Raw genomic sequence first — 23,355 nt, 5'->3', positions numbered from 1 at the left:
AAACAAAACAATAATGAAACAAAAGACATCTGGAGTTTTTTATTTTTTCATTTTATTTAATTTCTAACGTCCAGCTTTTATATCCACCATGTGTATGACAAACGTTGCTCTTTGCACCGACACACACACACACACCAGCCCTGGGATCAGCAAACAGAAATACCACAACAGCAGACCATTTCGTTTTTCTTCCTTGTTCCCCAGAACGATCACTCAGGTTTGGCATCGAGTCACTTTGGCAAGGCAGTAACCGAGCACACAGTGGGTTTTATACTCTTACAGATAAGCGCTTCTCTTGCACAACACCAGGGCAGCACTACTCCAGTTGGCTCAGTGGCATTAGTCCCCACTGCAGCGTGATCTTCTACAGGTCAAAGACAGAGGGTGGGACAATTACCTGATTGGAGTCACGATTTAGGTTGTACTGATAAGTCAAAACCCCTGTTGATTCCTGGTCGCTATTGGACAGACAAAACCCCCAGGCCCTGCAACAGAGTGGCCCCACCCAGGCCCCAGAGGAGCCCCCCAGTGTCTGCTGGGCTCTTAATTGGACCAATAATGGCCTGGTCAGTTTTTTTCAGCTCCAATCCAGGAGCATGCCAGGCTGGCCAGTAAGTGACCACAGCTGGGGGCCAGAGTGTCACACCAGGCCACAGACAAGGGGAGCCCTCCCGGAATAGGGTTGAGGAACTCGCTGCCTTCGGGGACTGGACATGCCCTGGGCTAAGTCAGCTGCTTGTGGTCTTCCCTGGACAAGCGTCACGCACATCTCCTGTTATTAAGGCGTTGACAGTTCAGCTGGCACAGCCCGGGCAGCCAGGTTCCTCCTCTAACCCCCCGCTTCTGACAATGCCTGCCTGACGCAAACAGAAAAACACCCAGCACAGTGGAGTGTGTGGATAGTTTAAAGGAAAAAAAAGAAAAAGGCGAAAGCATCGAGAAAAAAAACAGAATTGAGTTAATAAGAACAAAGTGGAAAGAAGAAAAATAATGATTTATTATTAGTAGTATTAATACTATTTCATCAATTGGAATCTAGACTTGTAAAGGTCATTTGTTGAGACTGATCAGTGCGGTGGGGCTGGAGGCTGGAGGGCCATTAGACCAGTCTTCTCCTCTTGCAGTCGCGTTCCATCTGCTCTGCAGGGGGTCCGTCCTGGGCACCCAGGGGGGACACCATATTGAGCAGGGGGTCCTCGGAGGCCTGGCCGAACAGCGCCAGCAGCAGGGCCACTCCAAACCCTGTGGCTCTCTCCCCCTGCACAGACAACACACACAGATCAACCATCACCCAGCCAGGGCTGCCAGACCAGCTCAAAACAAAAACCCTGGGGGAGCTGAAATAACCCTCTAGATGTCAGCACTGGCCTCTTCTACGCCATCAGGTTTTTACATCTGATCTTTAAAAACATTCGTCTCATATTCCTCTCTATTGTTCTTCCTGTCAAGTGCTTTGATGAATAAAGCTGCATGAAAAACATGTTTTATAATTCTGAGTGACAGTACAGCAGTAAGATGGTTACACTGCTGATGGGGGGTAAATACTCCAGATCTGAGCCTGGAGCTGCGCCGAGAGGACCCTCTAGTGGAGGCTCACCAGAACAGCATACTATAACTGGTGTTACACATTCTTGTCTGCATGGCCTCTGTGGGGCTGGAGTGCAGCAGGGCCTCCAGGTTTTCGTTTCACTTGATTAATCTGATCAAACGTCTTCACACTTGCCACACTGGAAGACTCAAACTCCACAGGACTCTCTCTCCACTTCCTCTCTGTCCGTCTGTGTGTCTATACGCGTCCGTGTGACTCACCGTATGCACGGGGGAGGCGATGTCCACGTGCACCCAGACCCCTGGCCAGTCGAAGCCGAGGTGCGAGGCGATGAACAGGCCGGCGCAGGAGCTCTGGGCGTTCTCACGGTCCTGAGGAGGCAGGACACAACAATGAAACACACAAAGGAGGGAAAAGAAAGCAAATGGTTGAGTGAAAGTGCCATGGTTTGTGGTAAAGCGAGCAGAGGCCAGTCAATGTGAGCGAATGCAGGTAAAGCCTCCCTAATTAATATTATTAACAGCCCACAAGATTTCCATCTCCTGGGTGCAGTTAAAACACCCTTACTGTCACTATGGTTTTGAAATCGAGCACACCCGTTATGAGCCCTGCTTTCGGGCTGCCGTCATCTTGATAGACAAGTTCTGCCCTGACTGCAGAAAGTTAGAGCGATTCAAAAGAAAAAGAGCTTCTGAATCTGTGACCAATGCCAAAAAAGTTAAATAATCATGATAAGTGATAATCGGGCAGAGTAATTTAACATGAATTTAAAGTAATAGTGAAGTTTTTTTTTTATCCAACTGAATCATTATAAAAAAAAAAATAATGTTACATTAGGTTTACAGTTAGCCATTTATTTAGAATAATATATTTTAAAGATTGCTTAAAGAATACCAGTTCAAACGTTGTGCAAATGAAAATCTCTATCACGTTATATTGTTACTGTTGCTTTCATTATTTATTATGTAAATTACAGTTTTGTTTTTATTTTAGCTTGTCTGCAACTTGCCTTGCTAGCTAGTTTTGCAGGCTAGTTTGGATCTACATGGGTCAATATGATCAAGTTTTCATTACTGAATAAACATTTGTTAACCATATTTTGGCTATACATGTTGAATTTGTATGAACCTCCTTTGATTGGAATTGGGATCATTTCATTGGGTATTTGTCAAGCTGATCAGGATCATGGTGCTAGAGATGCATTATCGATCAATGATCAGATCCTGATCAGAATGCATAAATGTGCAGCTGATGTGGATTTACACTGAGTGATTCACAAAATGTAAGCAATACTGCTAATCACTAAAATTAATTTAATAAATACTTGATCGAATCGAGATTGGAACCTGACAGAAAAACAATCAATAGTTTAAACTTTAGTGATGGACTGCACAATAAAGTGTGATGGAAGACAATGTATATGATTTTTTTAAATCCAATTTCTAGATATGAGCAGTTGATTGCAATATTTGACATGGTAAATTGCTGCAAGCTTTATCACAGAAATATGAGTTTGAACACGTCTCAACTTTTCCTTTCATACTGACACACAGAAATGTCTTTGTTGAGTTAGCTGAAAGGCACAACAGAATCACACACATTCGTAAGCGCACAGCATACGAAGACCATTGACCTGTGAAGCGCTTCGTTTGTCTATCGAGATGGCAGCGACAGGCACCCGTGATGTCACCCGTGTTCACTGTATAGGGCAGATCCCCTGGGTACAGCCAGCCACAGAGCCTTCATGCATGCTGGGAAGGTGGGGGGTAACAGTGACAGACAGGCGGCGATGGGCGACTCACCGCCACGGAGTTCTTCATATCAGCGACAGCCGAGGTGAACTCGCTGAAGTGCAGCTCAGGGCAGAAGACCAGGGGGTGTGCCAGGTCCCCGCTGCTGCGCCCCGCCCGCACGCACGCCGCCTCCCACTGCTCGCTGTTGGTCATCACCGCCGCATGGTACTTCCCTGTCGAGATGCCCTGCCACACACACACAGACAGAGACAGAGATAGAGTCAGCAGGGAGCCACTAACACAGAGCCCTTATAGCCCAGACACAGTGTTTCACAACCAGATGTAGAAAACGCACACACACACACACAGACACGCACTCACACACACCTGTGCCCCAGTCAGCGTAGCCATGTCCAGGATGATGTCAGCGCCCAGGTCCTTGCTGGCGTAGGCTACGCCGTCAGACAGCACCAGCCGTCCCTCCGCATCAGTGTTGTTGATCTCCACCGTCCTGAGGACACAGCACAGTCAGCACAGACCGCACAGCAGGCAGACGCAGGACTGCGCACATAGCAGAGCCTGGCAGAGCGCCAGCACTCTTCAGCAATGGCACTCTGATTACACGTGGACATGCTGCATGCATCTATTTATATAAATAAACAAACTAAAATCACAGCTTTTAAAATAAGTAAATACACATAAGTAACTCTGCACCAATTTAAGACCGTGAGTGAGTGAAGGTCAGTATGCAGCAGGGCCTATGGGTACAGTAGTGTGGGGACTCACTTTCCGGAGTACAGTGTGTGGATGTCGTCGGGTCGCGTGGCGCTGGGCCCCACCGCGTTCTCCGCCAGGCAGAACACCGCGTGCAGGTTGTCTTTGAAGCCCTGGGGGACCGGAGATGGGCCGCAGTGAGTCACACAGCTGAGCACGGCACAGTAACAATTGACACACCGCAACGTGTTCCTGCAGCGTGCCAGTAAAGCACAGGACCTGCAGCAGCTACTTGGCCACCGCTCACCTGTTTGACCGCAGCTCTGAAGCCCCCCAGGATGGCAGCCGCCCCCCCGCAATCTCTCTTCATCCCAGGCATGGTGGTCTGCAGGGCACAGCGAGAGATCAGAAACAGGATCCACCCAGCCTCCCTCCCCACTCTCCTCCCACCCCAACCCTTACAACTCCCAACTCCATGCCCTATTATGCCCCCCTGATTTACCCATCCTGCCCCCCACCCTGTGCTCACCTTGCCCTTGATGCTGAGGCCACCAGTGTCATAAACTATGCCCTTGCCCACCCAGGCAATGGTCTGCGTGGCGCCCTCAGGGGTGTGGCTCAGCAGGGCCAGGGCAGGGGGGTGCTCCGCTGCCTTCCCCACGCCATAGATCCCTGCAGACAGACAGACACACAGACAGCAAGGGTCAAATACCCACATGGGGGGAAAAGCCAATTTCGGTGTTTAACCAGGCAGAGACTGATATGCTCACCTCCGAAGCCCTTCTCTCTCAGCTCCTCTCCCCTTATGATTGTGGCCGTTATCCCCAGCTCCTCCCCCACCAACTTGATCTCCTGCACAACACAACAGCACAGCGTGCACAGGTCAGAGAGACAGCTATGCCATGAGGCTCAGCTTCTGTTAGTCAAACCATTATGACTGATCAAAAAAGGAAAAATGAATAAATAATTGGCATTACTGCAAAGGGCTTTCCTAGACTTCTTTAGACATAAACTATTGTCTTGGGTCTTCCCACTGCTACACCCACGCATTGACACCTCCATATTCCTGTATTCCCACAATGCCCCATCCCGCTCACCTGCAGGAAGTGGTCAGTGTTCATCTCGTTGCAGGGAGTGTCCACGATGCGTGCAGCCAACCGCACTCCCTCTGCCGTGGTGGACAGACACTGAGACACACAGACACACGGTCAGTCTCCTAACACAGCAACAAGCAAAGATTCTCCCACAGGATTGCAGTCAACATCCCTGAAACCTGTCACACATACGCTCCACTCCCACACCAATAAACACCAACACTCACTGATGCGGGACAGTGCCCTGTCTAAATGCCAAATATATTATATTCACACCATCGTTGCAACAAGATTATGTGACCCATGTATGAATTTAAGCTATGTGTATCGCTCAGAGAGGTCAGGAAAAACATTTGTAGAAAAATATTTTCATCCAAGGCCAGAGAGAGAACAGAAGACAAAGGAGAGGTGCGAGATAAAGTTTGGGTTATCTCGATGTCATCTAGGTGTCCGGCAACCAAAGGGAGTCATCTTCTATAAGATAGTATGTTCTTTACAAAAACTTTAGATGTGTCTTCCTGACTGGACATATCCAGAACGCTTCGTTGTAGCTGAATAAACTACTTGGGTATTATTCCAATCAAGGGAGAAAATTTCTCCCTATCATTCACATTAAACTAATTTGAGTGGAAAACCGGATTTCCATTGGTCAAAAAAGGAGACAAATGTTTTAACTGCTTTTGAGATGCAGTCGTAATAAAGATATTTGCATCACCGACTAAACGAAGCATAAAGATGCGACATAAATTGGTCACTGACAGAAGCCAAATGGCTCCAACCACAATGCTTATTGCCACATTTGGTTAATGGGGGGAGGGGTCCCGTGTTTCGGGGGTCTGAAGTGGTGCGTACCTCGAGGGTGCCGAGCTCCAGCGGTCCGTTGTCCTGGCCCACGGTGATGAACTCCACGGTCAGCAGCCGCTTGTCCGTCCTGCGGGAGGCGCTGGAGCGGCGCGAGAACAGCGGGAACGCCCGGGCGATGGCACAGGCCGACGCAAACACCTCTGCACGCTCGCACACCATCTGCGGGGGGAGGGCCAGTTACCACCCAGCGACTGTGTGCGCTCTCACTCATGCCCACTCACACACTCACCCGAGCTCTCACACACTCACCCTGCCACCCTTCACTCGGAACAAGTGCACTCTTCACAGAAATCGGTAACATACATGTAAATCATACAACCTTATTTTGGCAAATATATACATTACATTATGTAATATACAGAAATGCATATACCTTCCTAACGGAGACATGTAGGCTTGTGCTAAAGGACTTAAGGAGACAAATTTGAAGTTCTGTGTTGAACGACAGGCCTGTGCTCACCAAAGCACGACAGATAACACATCTATGCTGGAGAGCCCCCAACTGACATATGGGCTGCCATGCCCGTCTCCACAGAGACTAGTACCACATTGCAACTGAAGATTTATTTTGTGAAACATAGACATTCAAGGCACTTTATACATCCCATAGACCAACGCAACAAACCCAAATACAAACTACAGGCTGCTAACAGAAGTGTTACCCAGCTTCTCCCTCAGTTTGATAACAAACAATAAAAGGTGACTTAATACTAACTTAATGACACTTAAGTAATTCTACCTCAGAACCAAAACATGAATAAGCCATGTTTAGTCTTATAAGAAAGAGTATAAGCTAAAACAAACATTGGACCATTTATATATTTCATATATAATGCAACATTAACATTTGGTAAGAGAATTATTCACACATCCTAATTGATCCTGCACTGACATGGGCATCAGGCCAGCCCCCCTGCAATTCCAAGAAGACTCAAATGTAACATCACCGAGAAAGAACGCCTGGCTTGTTTGGTCTCAACTGTAAGGTCACGCTTTGAGGGACTTGAAAATGTAATTGATAGAACTAAAACTTAACAATATAGAGAGTTAGAAACTCTAGGTAACATTTGAACCATTTGTCACATTCCTCAAAGCCATCACCCCACAATACACATTCTGCAGGAATCAAGGGAGAGGAATGGAAAAGACATAGCAATTCGGAGTGGAGTGGAGTGGAACAACCTGGGAGAAGATACCAAGGAGACGAAATCCAGGAAGACTGAACGGAACCAGAACCAGAACTTCTCCACCAAAAACCTGAAAGCTTTGCAACCGTCCTCAAGTAGAAGCAGACTGCCAGTCCTCCCTGCTATCGAACGTCTGCGTAACTGAATCTCAGTAAACCACACAGGTAGTATATTTCGTGTACTAGTCAAGAACTAGGTAAACCACAATTACATAAAACCTAGTTGTGTATGAGCAGGTGGTGGCCACAGACAATTGCTCTCTCCTTATCCTTCCTGACCGATTCTTCTCTAGTCTTGCATTTTGATAGTGTCCTTGTCACTACTGGTAGCATGAGGCGGTACCTGCAGCCCATTCAGGTTGCACAGGTAGTCCAGCTCCTCCAGGATGGCACATCCATACGTGCCGTCGCAAGAAGATTTGCTGTGTCTCCCAGTACAGTCTCAAGAGCATGGAGGAGATACCAAGAGTCGGGCCGTTACAGAAGGAGAGCTGGACAGGGCAGTAGAAGGGCATCAACCCAGCAGCAGGACCGGTATCTGCTCCTTTGTGCGAGAAGGAACAGGAGGAGCACTACCAGAGCCCTACAAAATGACCTCCAGCGGGCTACTGGTGTGCATGTTTCTGACCAAACTGTCAGAAACAGACTCCATGAGGGTGGCATGAGGGCCCGACGTCCTCTAGTGGGACCCGTGTTCACAGCCCAGCACCGTGCAGCTCGATTGGCATTCGCCAGAGAACACCAGAATTGTCAGGTCCGCCACTGGCACCCCGTTCTCTTCACAGATGAGAGCAGGTTCACACTGAGCACATGTGAACATTATGCTGCCTGCAACATCATCCAGTATGACCAGTTTGGCGGTGGGTCAGTGATGGTCTTGGGAGGCATATCCTTGGAGGCTCGCACAGACCTCCACGTGCTAGCTAACGGTACCCTGACTGCTGGTAGGTACCGGGATGAAATCCTCAGACCCATCGTCAGACCTTACGCTGGTGCAGTGGGCCCTGGGTTCCTCCTGGTGTAGGACAATGCCCGGCCTCATGTGGCCAGAGTGTGTAGGCAATTCCTGGATGACGTAGGCATTGATGCCATTGACTGGCCCTCACATTCCCCAGACCTGAATCCAATTGAGATCCTTTGGGATGTTATGTATCGGTGCATCCGACGCCGCCAAGTAGCGCCACAGACTGTCCAGGAGCTCACAGATGCCCTGATCCAGGTCTGAGAGGAGATCTGGACACCATCCGCCGTCTCATCAGGAGCATGCCCAGACATTGTCGTGAGTGCACACAGGCACGTGGGTGCCATACACGCTACTGAGTCACATTATGAGTTGCCGTGATGAAATTCACACAAGTTTGAACAGTCTGTGATTTCAATCGTTTACTTTGATTTTCGGTGTGAGTTTGAATCCAGCCCTCAATCGGTTGGTGATTTTGGTTTCCATTGACTGTTGTTACATCATTTTGTTCTCCACGAATTACACAATGTACAGTAAAGATTTTGATCTTTAATATATTTCGTTCATCGAGATGCGATGTGTGATTTAAGTCTTCCCTTAATTTTTTTTGAGCAGTGTACTTGTGTTATTTTACATGTTTTGTGCATCGAGTCAAAACTCAAGTATTGGATAGACCTACTCTCACTTGAAATCTTATCCACCCTGCTTTTCTCTGTCCTATCTTTGCAAATACATGTTGTCTATTTACATTTTTAATAAACCTATATCTTGTCTAAAATGAAACTTGACCGCTGTGGGTTGTATGTATGGCGGTCACTAGATAGCAGGACTTTATTCAGCAATTATTTCTTCTGATATCTATACCAGATAAAAACTAAAACTCCAGTTTAAAATCCCAGGCCAATCGAAGGTACTTACTAATAAAACAATAACTGTAAATTGAAAACAATTTGTGAATGGCAACATTCTGCTTGTATCTTAACAGAACAGCATCTTTTCATTTCATTAAACTATTTACATACAGAGAGAGAGAGAGAGAGAGAGACTGACAGACAGGCAGACAGAGAGAAAGACACACTGAAAGAGACAGGCAGATGCACACCAGTAGGGCCTCACCAGAATGCAGCGGTTGGCACCCCCTGGCAGGCTGTTGCGGACGAGGCGGGTGAGGAAGTGGGCGGCGGAGGGGCTGTTGTGGCGACTGACGCGGGAGGGCAGCGCAGCCACAGTGGCGTAGCTCAGGTACAGCGGGCAGCTGTCAGTGGGGTTGGGGTTCAGAGCACCCAGAGCTGACTGCCAGGTCTGCAGGGGGGAAGTGGGGTCAGAGGACAGACACAGAGTGAGTACTGAGCTTTTGCAGGCATCTCAATCATCAGTTACTAAACACTGGCATCAAAATGTGATATTACCAGTTAAGCCAATCACTGAATCAAAGGCACAGTGCTGCGCAAACCCTGCTGAACAACACGCACACGCAAGTACGCACGCGCACGCGCACACTTAATGACTGGGCTCTGTGCACTGAGCTGGAATCGCTGAGTGAGTATTCAACCAACTCCGAAAAGCTCCCATTGACGAGGAAGCATGGCTCAGCACATGAAAGGGAATAACATGGGGGGCCAATGAGGAACAACTTCTGCCTTGTGAGAGAGACAGGCAGTGTGTGTGTGTGTGTATGTGTAGACAGCAAGCTCTGCACTTTTCCAACATGTGTACGTTGTAACCTTTGGACTATGACACCGTTTACAGCCCTCATACACTGGGATATTAGCGGCAGTGGAGTGAGGGGAGAGAATGTGTGAGAGGGGGTCAGGGGTCGGGTCCTTGATAAGATCAAGCTCAGCAAAGCAGGGGATAAAGTACACTCTCACAGCCCTAAAATCACACCATGGAGGATAAGATGAGTAAAGAGAGGGCACTGAGATCAAGAACACAGCTTCACAATCCCCTCTCCCTCTCATTGCGCCGCGGGGACAATCCTGTCAGATCGTGGGGTAGAGCTGGACTGGGTTATTGGCCCTTCACTGAAACACTCTCAGGGTCTTTGGCTTTATACAGAGACTAGTTCTGTCAGTAATTAACAAACAGGCAATTATTGACTGAGCAGAAAGTGTTAGCACAAGAAACTGACAAACATTCAAGGAATAAAATGGTAACCATGGATCCCCATAGACTCTATGGCACAGAGTACGTTCTGTAATAATAAATACATTGATATTCAAAGTGCAAGCCGCACAGCCACACGTCAAATGACTTTTCCTAACAGTCACATACCAAACATGTAGAAATACAATACATTACATATAAATGACCTACAATGATCAATCATCGCTAGCTTTAAGCACCGTGCAGCAGCGTATGCCTACACTAGCCGTTCTTCTGAACTCATTCTCCGTGTGTCCTGTTCGGAGAGGACGGTGGAAGTGCAGTCTAATACAGACCAATACTGCACTGCAATGTAATATAAGGCACTGACAATAACAGTGACTGTGCGAATAATAATACACACAGAAAGCGCTGCGGATGAGCATTATCTGCCGTTTGTTAAAACTCCTTCCATCTTTCTCTCCGTTCCTCCCATTCCTCTGCTCTGCCGGGGCTCTCACCTCTTTGATGACAGCGGGCTGCAGCTTCCCCTTCACCTGGGCCCAGGTGAGCTGCTGCAGGTTGGCGAGCTGCCCCACGATGAGCACGGGCCGGCTCTGGGGCTCCGCGTCTCCCGCGGACGCCTTGAACTCCAGCACCACGTTCGCCATCTTTGCGCCGAGGCAACTGTCACCACTGCGCAGACAGAGGGGCTGGGACACGGTTCAGCGCTGTGCCTCACTACACCGGCTCCTGTCTGACTGAAGGAGTGTGTGGGTGTCTGCAGCTGTGTCCCTCTGCCTGTCTCTCTCCCCCAGGCCCAGCTCTCCTCCCTTTCTCTCTCGCGAGAGTGTGGGGCAGCAGTGCCCTTAACTGCAGAGATAGAGCCCTTCCAAACGGAAGCCGTTGCGGCAGCCATATTGGCAAGGTACAATCCGATAATACTTTGATAGCACGTGTAGAATGAAACCGACACAAGACTACATGATTATCAATCATTAAAATAGTAATAGTCGGATTCGAAACTAGGCTAATAAACGTTAATGAAATAGCGTTTCCGGAGTGCGTTTCACATATTCAAAATAGCATGAACACAGGCAAGCTTTGTCTAGGAAACTGTCCCCCTCCAACATGGCGGCATTTCTAGTCAGCGGATACTTTCCGGGAGAGCAGTCTTGCACAGTGAGAGGGCGAGGAAGATCCCGGATTGTACCATCAAAATACGAGTATTTTTTTCTTCCTCTCATAAATTAGCAGAACATTATCTCTTTTTCATATATCGGGTTTGTCGTGTTCTCCACTGCCGATTTAAAACATCTTTTCTGAGATTGCGACAGTTACCGTATCGAGCAGCAACAAAGATTCCGTCTCGCACTGCACGCACTGTAGTCCTGCAGTCAACTCTCATTCAAGAACTACACTGTATTACACTTTAAAAATCAACTGTGCAAGTGATGTGTGCACCCACCCCACCAATAAGCGACTGGCCCAGAAATAAATATTTTAATTCATTTATTTATATTTTTGTTTTAAACATTCTCCAGTTGGTGGCTCATTTGGGTTCAGGATGCTTTGCACAACGTTTCAGGACTGTGGATTAGGACTGTTCAGTTGCACAAGGGTGGGTCACTCACTCGACAAACAACAGACATTCTCCGATTCTCACTCACACACACCACTAACAGAAGATTTTAGTATATCCACTTAAAGCACAAGGAATGGAATTTAAACTGCTTGCAAAGGTATAAAAATATATCCAATGTATATCACACCTGGAGGGGGGTTGGTGGCCATTACTTATTTTTACAGGCCACAACAGCATGACATCGGACCCCGACAGGAGAGAGACAAAGGCAGATGAGAAGTGAGCAGTGGAGACACATTTGGTCCTTAATCCTGTGGGAGCCCCACACAGACAACGCTGAGACGAGGGGCGGACGCAGGAGGACTGCGGTCTGCAGGTGCCAGTCTTTAGAGTTCAAACACTGGGAAAGTGATCCTTTGTCCATTTTTCATGAACGATATGACTGAATTTGATTTAATTACTTAACCAAAGGAGGGGGGGGGGGGGGGGGGGGGTATGTGCTTCCCAGATTAACTGAAAGCCCAGGTGAGGATTCTTTCAGCCAATCTTTAAGAATTTAATGACATTAAGGTATAAGTACAGCCTGGTCTGGGAAGGAATGGAATGACATTTTCTATTTATTCAAATCTTCTTTACATTGTTATTATTAAGTGCGAGTGTGTGTGAGAGCTACATTTAGATAGTGGAGTGTGTCACTCAACCAACCAACCATCAATCAACAACCTCCCCCCCGCCTCTCCTGGCATGCAGAATTCCCTTCAGTAGTATTTGCAGCCATGATTAAGGCTGCTCTCAGTTCTGGTCCCAGCGCCGGGGGGTTCAGTTCAGGAGTCTCGCAGTGGAGACAGCTGGTACCTCCACAGAGAAACAATCTGTGAGTGAAGCAACACGGCCCAGGTGCGCGCAGAGCTCCATCATCACACAGAGACCTGCCAGCCCTCTCAAGACAAACGAGATGATATCAAGTCCAAGGCGTTGCTTTGGATACACCTCTGAGTGCAGCTGTGTCTCTGTCGTTCAGGCGCAGGACTGTGCCGGTCAGCTGCCTGGCGGGTCCCGTGGCTGTGAAGGGGGCAGGCTGTTTTCTGAGGGATTGCTGTGCAGGCAGCGCCCATCAAACCCAGCCATGGTGGAATACAATAGAAGAACAAGCCCTCTTCCGGTTGAGTTTTTAACTTGCACTTCCCCTCTTCCCCCTCCCCCAAAGATAAAAATAAAAAAGATTAGAAAAAAATAAATTAAAATAAGATCAAATATAATCTGACTCAAAACAAACAAATGAACAAAAAGAGGCACAGTCTGTCTTAAAAGCAGGACAGTCTTCACTGTCTTTCATCTCAAATAAAAATAAAAAAAACAGAAACTGTGCTGCTGCCACCCTTGGGAAAAGCTCAGCCGGTACACAACAGCACAGCAACACAACACAACAAACAGAGACCACACACTGCACTGAAGCAGACAGGGGCAGTAGGGAGGATGATTTCCAACCTGATTTCCCCCCCCATATAAATCGTACAATCCACAACCCAGGTTGGGGGGGTTCTCCTATCCTCTGTGAAATGTCTTTAAGTGTTACTTCTCTCCTCACAGGTCTACAGATGTACATTATTCACTCATCACAGGATACGGCAGAAAGAAGAGGGCTTCAGGACAATCCAACAGACTGATGTGTAACATACAGGATACGCCCAGTAAAACAGAGAGGCTTAAAGAAAGAATACCGATATGACCCAGTTTAAATAGTGTTTTTTAGGATAAGTGTTTTGAGTTAGAAGAATGGTACTCCGATCAGACACAAAGCGAACTGATATAAAAAGAATTGAACCTGGCCCTAGTTTTTCAGTTTGTAGGTGTTGGTCCGTGAAGTCCTGTAACTGTGTTTGTTAATTCGTTTTTAGATTATTATTTTTTTTATAGACAACGCAGTTCAGAAGACCCCATGGCTCTCCAGGAGCTGGGGTGACCTGCTCATGCCGGTCCAAAAATTCAGGGCCACGGCTATACCTTAGGCACAGCAGCTCTGACTGACAGCAGAGATAAGCTAATCACAGCAACCCGAGAAGAAGCCAACGAGGGGCAAACACAGATACAAAACCAAACTGGACAGAGCAAGACCAAACCATGGCTCAAGCAGGAGGGAGGCTGCAATCAACACGACGACAGAGACGAGGTCATACACGGAGAGTCCAGTGTGTTCCAATGTAGTGAAGGGCAAGCAGAATCTGTAGCTTGTGTTTTGTCCGTCTGACTCTAATCTAACCCCGTCCCCCCTCAAACCCATCCCAGCGTAGCTCTCTGGGCCCCCCTGCTTCTTGACGAGATCATTCAAATCAGTAATCGGCTAATCAACCTGGCTGGGTGGGGCCAAAAGTAGTGTTTCACAGACCTGATCCCGCCCCCCACCATCCCACTAGTTTCTGTTACAATTGCAATTCTCCTTGACTCACTGGCTCTCGACAGTTTGCTGAAGAGTCCGGATGCCTCAGCTTCTGTAATATGAGTCTCAATTAAGTTGTTGAGAGGCCTGTTTGAGCAGATAAACAGCAGGACAGTGGGGGCGCCCTAGGACTAGGGCTGAGAATGCTAGAGGTTGGGCAGTGATACCTGGGTGGGTGATTCACAAACAGGGCTCCCTGCAATACAGTGCTGAGGCGGGTCAGCTCAGACAAGGAGAGAGTGGGCAGTGTGTTTATATAGACTATGGCTTGGTACTGGGACGAACCATGCTTGGGTTCCTGGGTCTACAGTACTAGCTGTGCAAACGGGATCAGCATGGGTCCTCTTACTTAATTACTTACGTTTGTTAATAAGTTCTTAATACACATTCAACCAAGGCAGCAGAGGGGTTAGCAGTACAGGCTGGGTCACTGTCTCAATCACACACACACACACACACACACACACACACACACACACACACACACACACACACACACACACACACACACACACACACTGAAGGATTACGTGGCCTTCACAGCGATCAGGACGAGGATGAGGACAATGACGATGACAAACAGGATAAAAATGACCAGCATCTTGCGGTTCTTCTTCTGGTACTGCTCTGCCTGTGGGGGGGGGGGGGGTAGAGGGAATATGAGAGTACAGTAATAAATACACACACATATCCCACTCCTACCAATAATTATGATAATAGTAATAATAAAAGCGATTAAATCTAGAACTTAAGAAAACCACCCAGGGCTTTACCTTCTGTAGCTGCTTTAAACCGTCTTCTGTTTTGACGCAGGCCTGCTCCACATTGAAGTCGATGCGGTCCAGCACTGTGCCCTGCGGGGGGGAGCATCACAGCGTCGGTAACATCAGTAATGTTGTTAACGTCCGTAACCACACCGCTGTTACACCATGGCTCCCGCAGGCAGCAGACGGGTATTCATTAAGGTTTCCCCGTTTCGCCTGACTTGCTGACAACACTCACAGAACTACGCAGTGTTCTGTCCCACTTTACTGTTCATCGCCCTGCCTTTTATTTTACTTTTTCGCGCCAAGTGTAGCTTTATACACATCTCTACCACCAACGTGCCTCAAGCCCCTAAAGCCAGTCAATTAACCAATCAATGAAGCAATTAACCAAGCAATTAACCAAGCAATTAACAAGCCCTCATCCTGCCAGTCACACAGACCTGCTCCACCACCATGCTCGCCAGGTCCCGGAAGATCTCGTTGAGGTCGGAGATGGACTGAACGATCTGCCGGATCTCCCGCTCACGCTCCTCCACCAGAACAGTGTTCTGCTCAACCAGAACCAGCTGGTCATCTGTGAAACCCTGGAGAGGGAGAGAGCGAGAGAATAAGTGAGAGGATAAAATTAGAAAAGTTAAATACATATAACAAGAGATTCAAAGAAAAAGAACAGAGGGACACAGAGATGCGTCTGTGTGCACAATTGACCAGGCGGGAAAAGGGTGTGTGAATTCTCTCTCACCCGGTCGTACAGCGCGTCATCCTCGTCTTCCTCCACCAGGGGACCTGACGTGTCGAAGAAGTGCTTGGAGCGCTCCTCGCGATTCTTCATGCCTGCGGAGCAGAGACACTGTCAGTGCAGAGCCCTCACTCCCCCCACACAGAGAGAGAGGGGGAACAAGACCGAGAGACAGCAAACAAGTGTGAGAGAGAGATACGCACAGAACCAAAGGGCAGAAGGAGGATACAACAAGAGAGAGAGACAAAGCATTGTCTGTCAATGCTTTGGCAAAACGGATGTCAGTTATTCATGGCAATAAAGGTTTTTTAAATTTAATTGAAAGAAAGGCAGAACAGTGCAGAGACTGAGAGGTCCAGGGGGGCAGAGAGAAGGGGGTGAGACTCACGTTTGAGGTAGCTGGACTGCGTGTGTCTGAATCCGGTGGAGAGCTCCTGCAGGCTCTGCGCCAGCGAGGACAGCACGTTCCGCAGCAGCCGCTCCTCCTGCTCTGTGCAGTGACCACAGCACCGCTGCAGGCCCACCACCGCCCGCTGACAGCGGTGGAACATCTGGAGAGATGGAGAGAGGGGAGGTGGGGAGAGGAGGTGTTGTTACTGTGCTGTGTTTTTGTTGCTGTACGTTTCCTGCCGTCGTGTTGCCGTGCAACGTTTCTGCTGCACTGCCCCGTACCTGTGTGATCTCCTGCGTGGCGATCTCGATGGCGTGCTCCTCCTCGCTGCTGTCGTCCAGCGTGGGCCGGTTCATGTGCTTGTCATGCAGGCTGGCCAGCTCCTTCATCTTCTGCCGGATGCGCGTGATGTCATACTGGATCTGTGGGGGATGGAGCCGACACACAGACAGACACAGACAGACACAGACAGACACAGACAGTCAGACAGTGAGACCATGCCCTCCCACCCTCACTGATCTCTACGGCGACAAAGGTTGGTACACCTCAATCAGTTGACAGAGCCAATAGCTGAGATGTTAAAGAAACAACTTTTACTAGAACTAAAACAAATCGGTGTGACTCACATGTTTTTTTTCCCCAGACTCAGGTGTGCGAATAAATGAATTAATCCCTGCCTGTCTGTCTGCCTGCCTTCCTTTACAACTATAGCCCTCAGATTATAGCCATCTGTGTCTAGTTTTCTATACTCCTGTCTGCATCCCCATCCTCCTCTCGCCCTCACCTCGTCCACTCCGTCTACCCATTTGGGAGGCAGTCTTTTGGTGACCCCGATGGCAGCCTCTGGGTCCAAACTGATCCCTGACACCAGGGCCATGCGGTCATCAGCCAGCTGGGAGAGAGGCGGGGGGTGGGGGGGGTTTGAGGGAAGTTGGATGGGGAGAGAGGTAAGGGGTGAAGACAAGGAGAGTGGGGGAAAAAAATAGAAAAACAAATGTAATATACCAAGTTCTGAGGTGTGTTTGCTTGGAGACAAAGACAATGCATTCAGTATTTTTCTAACAGCTTAAGCTCCCCTTTGGCTATAAGGTTTGGTTTGGTTATAAGCTTGCAGAAACTAGTGACAGCTATTCTTCCTTAATAATAATCATAATCATCATCATCATCATCAATGACCACACAGTACTAGCTGGGCTACTCATTTGTCCCAAGTATTTTCAAGGTATTCTTCAGAAAACACTGTATGATGGCATAGGGAAAAGGTTACGAATCAGTTGTAAATCACAGAATCAGAAAGAGATTTTCTCAGCACAGAGTGCAAGCTTTACACAATGTTCAGAGAAGGCCCCTGCCCCCAACAATAAAACATAAAAGGAGATAGAGAATGTGATTGGACAGTACCTCATCCAGCTCCTAAGGTGATTGGCAGATCCCAGCAGAGCCCCATCCAATGAGAAGAGAGGAGTGAGAAGGACAGGAGAGTGAGAGCAAGTCAGCCCGAGCCCGAGCAGCACCTCAACACCACACTGCACAGCCGGCCTCAACACACAGCACACCTGCCATCAACACTACAGTGACACACTACACACACACAAGAACACACAGCCCAACCCCCTGCACTGATCGTCACCTCAGCCAAGAACATTAGTAGCACATTGCATTTTTCATTTAGCTGCAGACATGCGCCATTACAGAGCTCTGGGTTACTGCTATCCTCGCCCACCCCTCTCACTCACTCCACCCTCACCCGTCCTGCACCCCACACAGAGCCAACATACAGCAAAGTGCAACTGCATGCAGAACAACATTGTACACAAGCACACACGCACACACACACACACACACACACACACACAAAATATGTAACGAATGCAAGCTGAGAGCCACAGTCAGTTCTGTTAGCAGGTCTCTGTGACTGTACTGATTGTGTGTGCTGCTGCTCAGCAAGATATTTAAATCATGATGCAAAAATAATTATATCTTGCTTCTGACTTTAAATAATAATACAATTATGTCAATAAATTCAGAAGCACACATTCTGCAGTAGCTTTGAATCACTGTGAAATTGCCACCCAAAACTCCAGAGGGCAGAGAATGTCTGAATGCATCTCCCTCACTGGAGGCAGTGGGAAAGGAGACACCAGCCCTCCATAGCAGTCACTAGCAGCCCTAGACTGACACGCACAGAGCACAGATACACAAAGGCCGGCAGCGTAGTGTGCAGGAGGAAGAGATTACAGTAAAGAGGACAGCAGAGAGGGAAGTGTGATTGGTGTGAAGGCAATGATTGGTTAATGACCTCTGTGTGGACATTCTGGCCTCCATGTCCACCATGGCCACGGGATGGGGCAAAGAGAGAGGGAGAGCAAACCCCACATACAGACAAATGCGTGCATGCACGCACGCACACATACACACACACACACGAAACAGAACAATTAAGTTATCCATGTAACTGCAAAATCGGAAGCCGCAGGACGGGAGGAGAGATGAGCCAAGTCCCTGGGAGGGCTGTGTTAAGGGGCTTTCACAGTGGTGACATCCACAGCCTCCCAGGCTGCGGGGGGGAGTCATAGGGTCCCCATCTGATTACACACTACACTGTCCACGGGTCTGTTTCCACCCCTGGGTCCCCTGTAACTGGTCCTAACCCGGGACTCTAAACAGCAGGGACTCTGTGGCTATACTGGCCATCCTACCTATGTTGTGTCTGATTCCCAGACCCAAATCTACAGTATTACAGGTTTCAAACAGCACAGATGTCATACAGGAGACTCGTGAACACAGCCCACATACGGGAAGGATGAGCCTTTACACGAACCCTCATTGCACACAATGTACAGCAGAGCACAGCTAAACTGATCTGGAGACAGGCAGGACTCCTATCACACTGGCTTAGAGGCTGGCAGGCCTCCTTGTTCTGGGCTGGTACTAGTCTTACACTGAAGAGCCCCAATGTCGGCTAGCTGCCACAGTCTTGCAGTGACCCCCACACACTGCACTGTGGCAGCAGAGAAGAGCGTGGTCACGGAACATCCATGTTCTAGAACTCCACTGCACATAGCAACTACAGAATGAATAGTTTGCACTAAACCCGAGAATGCTTATACTACTGCACCACAGTAGCATGCACCCCTTTATGAAAAATAATTGTATCTATACATATGTAAACACATACAATAAAAAGCATTGAGTATATATTCTCTGAGAGAAGCTTATGTTTGAAGTCAAGTGTAATAACTAAAGGCAGCATGGAAATTGTGACAAGACACGATTTTACAGACAAAGTCCAGTGGGACTTGACCTCTCACAGCCGAGGTATTTCTGCATGCAGCACCGAGGCGTTCGGCAGTGCGGCCCTGGACTGGACAATTCCCGAGGCGGCTGACATGAGCAGCCCGGGTGGCGACACTGCTCAGCGGCCTGCGTGTGTGCCGACAGCTCGTCCGCGGTTCATCCGAGGTGCGAACAGGATAAAGCAGCGCTACTGCATGCTGCTGAGAGAGGTACCACCTGACGACTCCCAACATGTCAGCTACGTGTTTGGTGATTAACTGCACTGCTACCATCACAATGAGCCCGACCCCACCAGCAGCAGCAGCAGCAGCAGCACACACACACACACACGCACACGCACACGCACCTACACACACACACAGGTTTGTAACCGAGACAGGTGAGAAATAGGGTGAATGTTTGACAAGTGACCACGCAGTTACAGCATGCAAACCAAATGCATTTCCACACACGTCGAGGTCAATACAAATAATAAACCAAAACAAACAAACAAACAAACAAATGCACACCGAGAAAGAGGGGAAATCAACAATGCACAACGGTCGGGATGAGTGGACTCACCGCAGCATTGCTACGTGTACTCAGAGCTCGGTGGTCGAAAGTACTCACTTGCTCAGCCAATATCTGCCGGTTTTGGATAGAATTGTTCCTCATTAACAAGAAGGCATCAGTTAGACGCCTGGTTGCCATGACTCCGGACACTAATTAGCTCTACAGCTACAGAACTACGAGACTGACAGACGGACGGACTGACAGACAGCCCTGGGCAGACTCGCCCAAAAGCCGAGACGAACCGAGGATCCCCTGCCGTTCTCTCTCAATCCTGGCAGTCCGGGCAGGGTGTTATTCTTAAAAACAAATACATTGATAATTAAAGGAACACAGGGTTTTATTTCTGGATGCCCTTTATCTACACGCAGCCCCCGCGGGTGTCATTGCTGCCCGGCGGACAGGAGGTAAACAGCGCCGGCCTCCACTTCCTCGCTGTGCGTCGCTTCTGCTGCGGACTTCCGCCGGACGTACAAAGAAAAGGTACGCAGTCTCTAGTCTACGGCGGCTCGTCAGGGACACGACAGCAACTATGCAGTCCGGTCAATCAACCACTACATACATATAGTTTCAATCAGCTCATTCATTTAAGACATTTCAAATTATTATTCCCAGACCTATAGCCATACATGTACCTGCCAATTGTAATTCGCTGTTTAAAATTGTCATAATCCCCTTAGTATAGTACATTACATAAAAAAAGCAAATTAAGATCATTCGTATTATCTGAACATGGTGGACTTATATACTTATATACCGGGCGGTGTCGCTATTTCCTAGAACTAGACGAGGACAGTAAAATAGTCTCTTCAAATATGATGTCTGTGTATTACCCTTGTAGACCAGCAGGTGACAGTGTAGTTTCAAATTCATACGGTCGCCAGGGGCGCTGCTTTCCTTCTGTGACAGACATGGCCTTGCGGCACTTCATAGTTGATGACATCACAAACTCGGCTACACCTGTGTGTGAAATTACACTGTAGTGTCTGATGCGCTTTCTACAGTCGAGTTTGTACTACACAAACCATTAGCAGCCAAAAAGTATAGGTAAAATATATAACTTTCATATAATTTGTGATCTTAACAAACAATAATACAATGAAACAGCTGGAAATACTTAGAAATTGACTATTGTTGAATAGTCTGTCTTGCATGACTGCTGAGTCAAAGAGGCTGTTGAAATGTATGTTTTTCCCATCCTGTAATTTTTCATTCAAATTCTCTTCTGTGTCTGAGTTGGATAAATCAGGAGGGGATGAAACAGACTGAGGCTGGCACCAAATCAAAACTTAGTCCGTTCTGCGAGGTATGCTATTTTATTTTTTTTGGTTTCATTTACTGTCCAAAGCAGGTTTTTTCAACGATTTCTAAAGTAGGGTGAAGTTTCATATTGCTTGAGGCCCGAGCTCAGACCCCGCGGAGGCGGATGCTGGGTGGCCCCGTTTCCCAGCATTAGAGATATTGCTCTGGGTCTCAGTGTGAGTCTGAGCGGGCCTGCCTGCTGCTGGACACACCTGCGAGGCCATGGCTGACTGATAACGCCTCAAACCCTGTCAGTGAGGGTCCTATCTTACTGTGATCGATGACAGTGCTAATCACTCTGCCGGCTAGTCTACCTGTCTGCTCCACATGCACCCCCCACCCACACAAACCCCGGAGCAATAACCCCATCAGCGGAGCCCTGCGGTACACTAAGGTTTGCGTCTGTTGAAATGATTAACCTGGCTGATAATCCTGCACACAGATTTCCTGCTTCCTTACCTGGCCATTATAGTTCCTGTGTGCTTCTCATTTATCTTGTGACAACGTCCAAGAAATCTCTCCCCCTTACAAATAATTAACAGCAGCATGGCCCCAGTGTATCTCTCTTTAATCTTTCCCGAGAAACACAAAAAGGCAAATTAGTCATAAAAAAATATGTACAGTGGGAATGTACCATTACAGCAATTTCAACTGTTCTTCAACTTTGTGCAACAAACACACTTACAAAGCCAGAGGTAAGGGATTCTCCAAGGAGGCCAGCAGGATACTGACAGGAACTCTGGCACAATAACACAGCAGGGTCTCATTGTGTGTGCATGTGTGTCAATGTCTGTGTGTGTGTGTGTCTGTGGTGAATGCAGACGTATTGATGTGAGTGGGTTGGTGTTTGATCTAGGTGTGTACAGGTGTGTGTGTGAGAGTGTTTTCCTGTCTGCCTTCCTCCACAATAGGTGATCAGTCTCATTTACACTGACACTGCCATTTGTGAAAACAGTAAACACAGTGAGTCAGTGAGGCCGGTCGCTCTGCCTGGTGTCCATTCTGCTCCTGTGTTCTGTAAACACAGCCCTCAGCACACTGCCACACACCTGGAGCACATCTGGGTGCCCCGATACACACACACACACACACACACACACACACACACACATACGTACAGACACACCAACACAACAAAGACATACGCAGCGTGCCCGTGCACCTGTGCAGCTCCCTGCAGTTGCGTCTGTGTGTCTTCTCCTGGTGTGTGATGTCCCGGTACGTCTGCAGTGAACCCCTGCCATAGTCCGTGGCTGCAGTTTGTGGGGGTTAGCACACTGGCAGACACTGAGCACCCTGCCTGAGTGTACTGTCTGAACACCACACATTGAGCCCCAACTTGCCCTGCAGCAACAACTGCACAGAACACACACAAACACACACTATCACAACCCCTGCACTCCTGTCTTTTGCCCTCCGTCTCCTCCCTGACCCCCAGACTTTTGCTCTTTCAGCTGTAGTTTCTCTCCTTCCCTCTCTCTGTCTCTCCCACCCCCTCACTTCCCCTTTTCTCATTTCCCCCTCTCCATCTCTTTCATCCATCATCTCTTCCCCCATCTCTCTCTTTCTCTCTTTCATCTCTCTTCCTTCTTCCATCTCATTTCCCTCCCCTCCTCTGCCCCCCAAACACTTCACCATAGAAAACTCTCTCTCCCTCTCTTCCCTCTCTCTCCCTCCCTCTCCCTCTCTCTGTCTGTCTGGTAGGGGCTCTTTATCTTTTGGTGTTTGTTGATTTTCACAGTTCTGTGCTGTTTCACCTCTCCAAGACCCCCCACCCCCCTCTCTCTCCATTATGGCAGCTCCTACAGGGCATCCATCATCTCCCACAGCCCCATCCATCATGGTGAGAGCAGCTGATAGGGAAAGAGGGGGTGGGGGTAGAGGATGGTGAGGTGAGCACACAGGGACAGCTAAAGCACCATTTCCTAACGACACTCCCAGGTTCAAAATAGGCCCCGTCCCTGCCTTTGACCTGAAGCCTGAAAGAATGTGGATGTAAACTCTGCCTTGTGCCCCGTGCCGCTCTGTGCCCACCAAGTTAGGCTCAGAGAGAGAGAGAGAACCATTCTCTGTCTTCTCTATGTCTGTCAATATCCGTGACA

At 48.4% G+C, this 23,355-nt stretch overlaps 2 protein-coding genes across 3 annotated transcripts; both read right to left on the bottom strand.

Moving 5' to 3' along the window:
- Positions 1–32: 32 nt before the first annotated feature.
- Positions 33–11,018, bottom strand: npepl1 (aminopeptidase like 1). Its single transcript, XM_066702133.1, has 12 exons — positions 10,708–11,018; positions 9,218–9,403; positions 5,943–6,113; positions 5,094–5,183; positions 4,767–4,848; positions 4,526–4,668; positions 4,304–4,381; positions 4,069–4,169; positions 3,670–3,793; positions 3,352–3,528; positions 1,810–1,920; positions 33–1,258 (listed from the first exon to the last, which is right to left on the bottom strand). The coding sequence occupies exons 1-12, from the start codon at positions 10,855–10,857 to the stop codon at positions 1,100–1,102; spliced, it is 1,572 nt and encodes a 523-aa protein (XP_066558230.1). The 5' UTR covers positions 10,858–11,018; the 3' UTR covers positions 33–1,099.
- Positions 11,019–11,683: 665 nt separating this feature from the next.
- On the bottom strand, positions 11,684–20,414 carry stx16 (syntaxin 16). 2 transcript variants are annotated; one of them, XM_066702129.1, is made up of 8 exons: positions 20,012–20,414; positions 16,890–16,997; positions 16,387–16,527; positions 16,103–16,265; positions 15,718–15,809; positions 15,416–15,559; positions 14,982–15,062; positions 11,684–14,839 (listed from the first exon to the last, which is right to left on the bottom strand). In XM_066702129.1, exons 1-8 carry the CDS (start codon positions 20,090–20,092, stop codon positions 14,735–14,737), a joined length of 915 nt encoding a protein of 304 aa, XP_066558226.1. In that variant the 5' UTR covers positions 20,093–20,414; the 3' UTR covers positions 11,684–14,734. The 2 variants fall into 2 exon arrangements, with proteins under 2 accessions (XP_066558226.1, XP_066558227.1); XM_066702130.1 differs by lacking the exon at positions 20,012–20,414 and adding an exon at positions 17,507–19,931.
- Positions 20,415–23,355: the final 2,941 nt, after the last annotated feature.

This window comes from Amia ocellicauda, chromosome 4 (genome assembly GCF_036373705.1).
Source record: "Amia ocellicauda isolate fAmiCal2 chromosome 4, fAmiCal2.hap1, whole genome shotgun sequence".
Classification (NCBI taxonomy): Eukaryota; Metazoa; Chordata; class Actinopteri; order Amiiformes; family Amiidae; genus Amia; species Amia ocellicauda.
The sequence above is the reverse complement of the archived record's forward strand: the minus strand, read 5'-3'. Positions and strand labels throughout refer to the sequence as shown.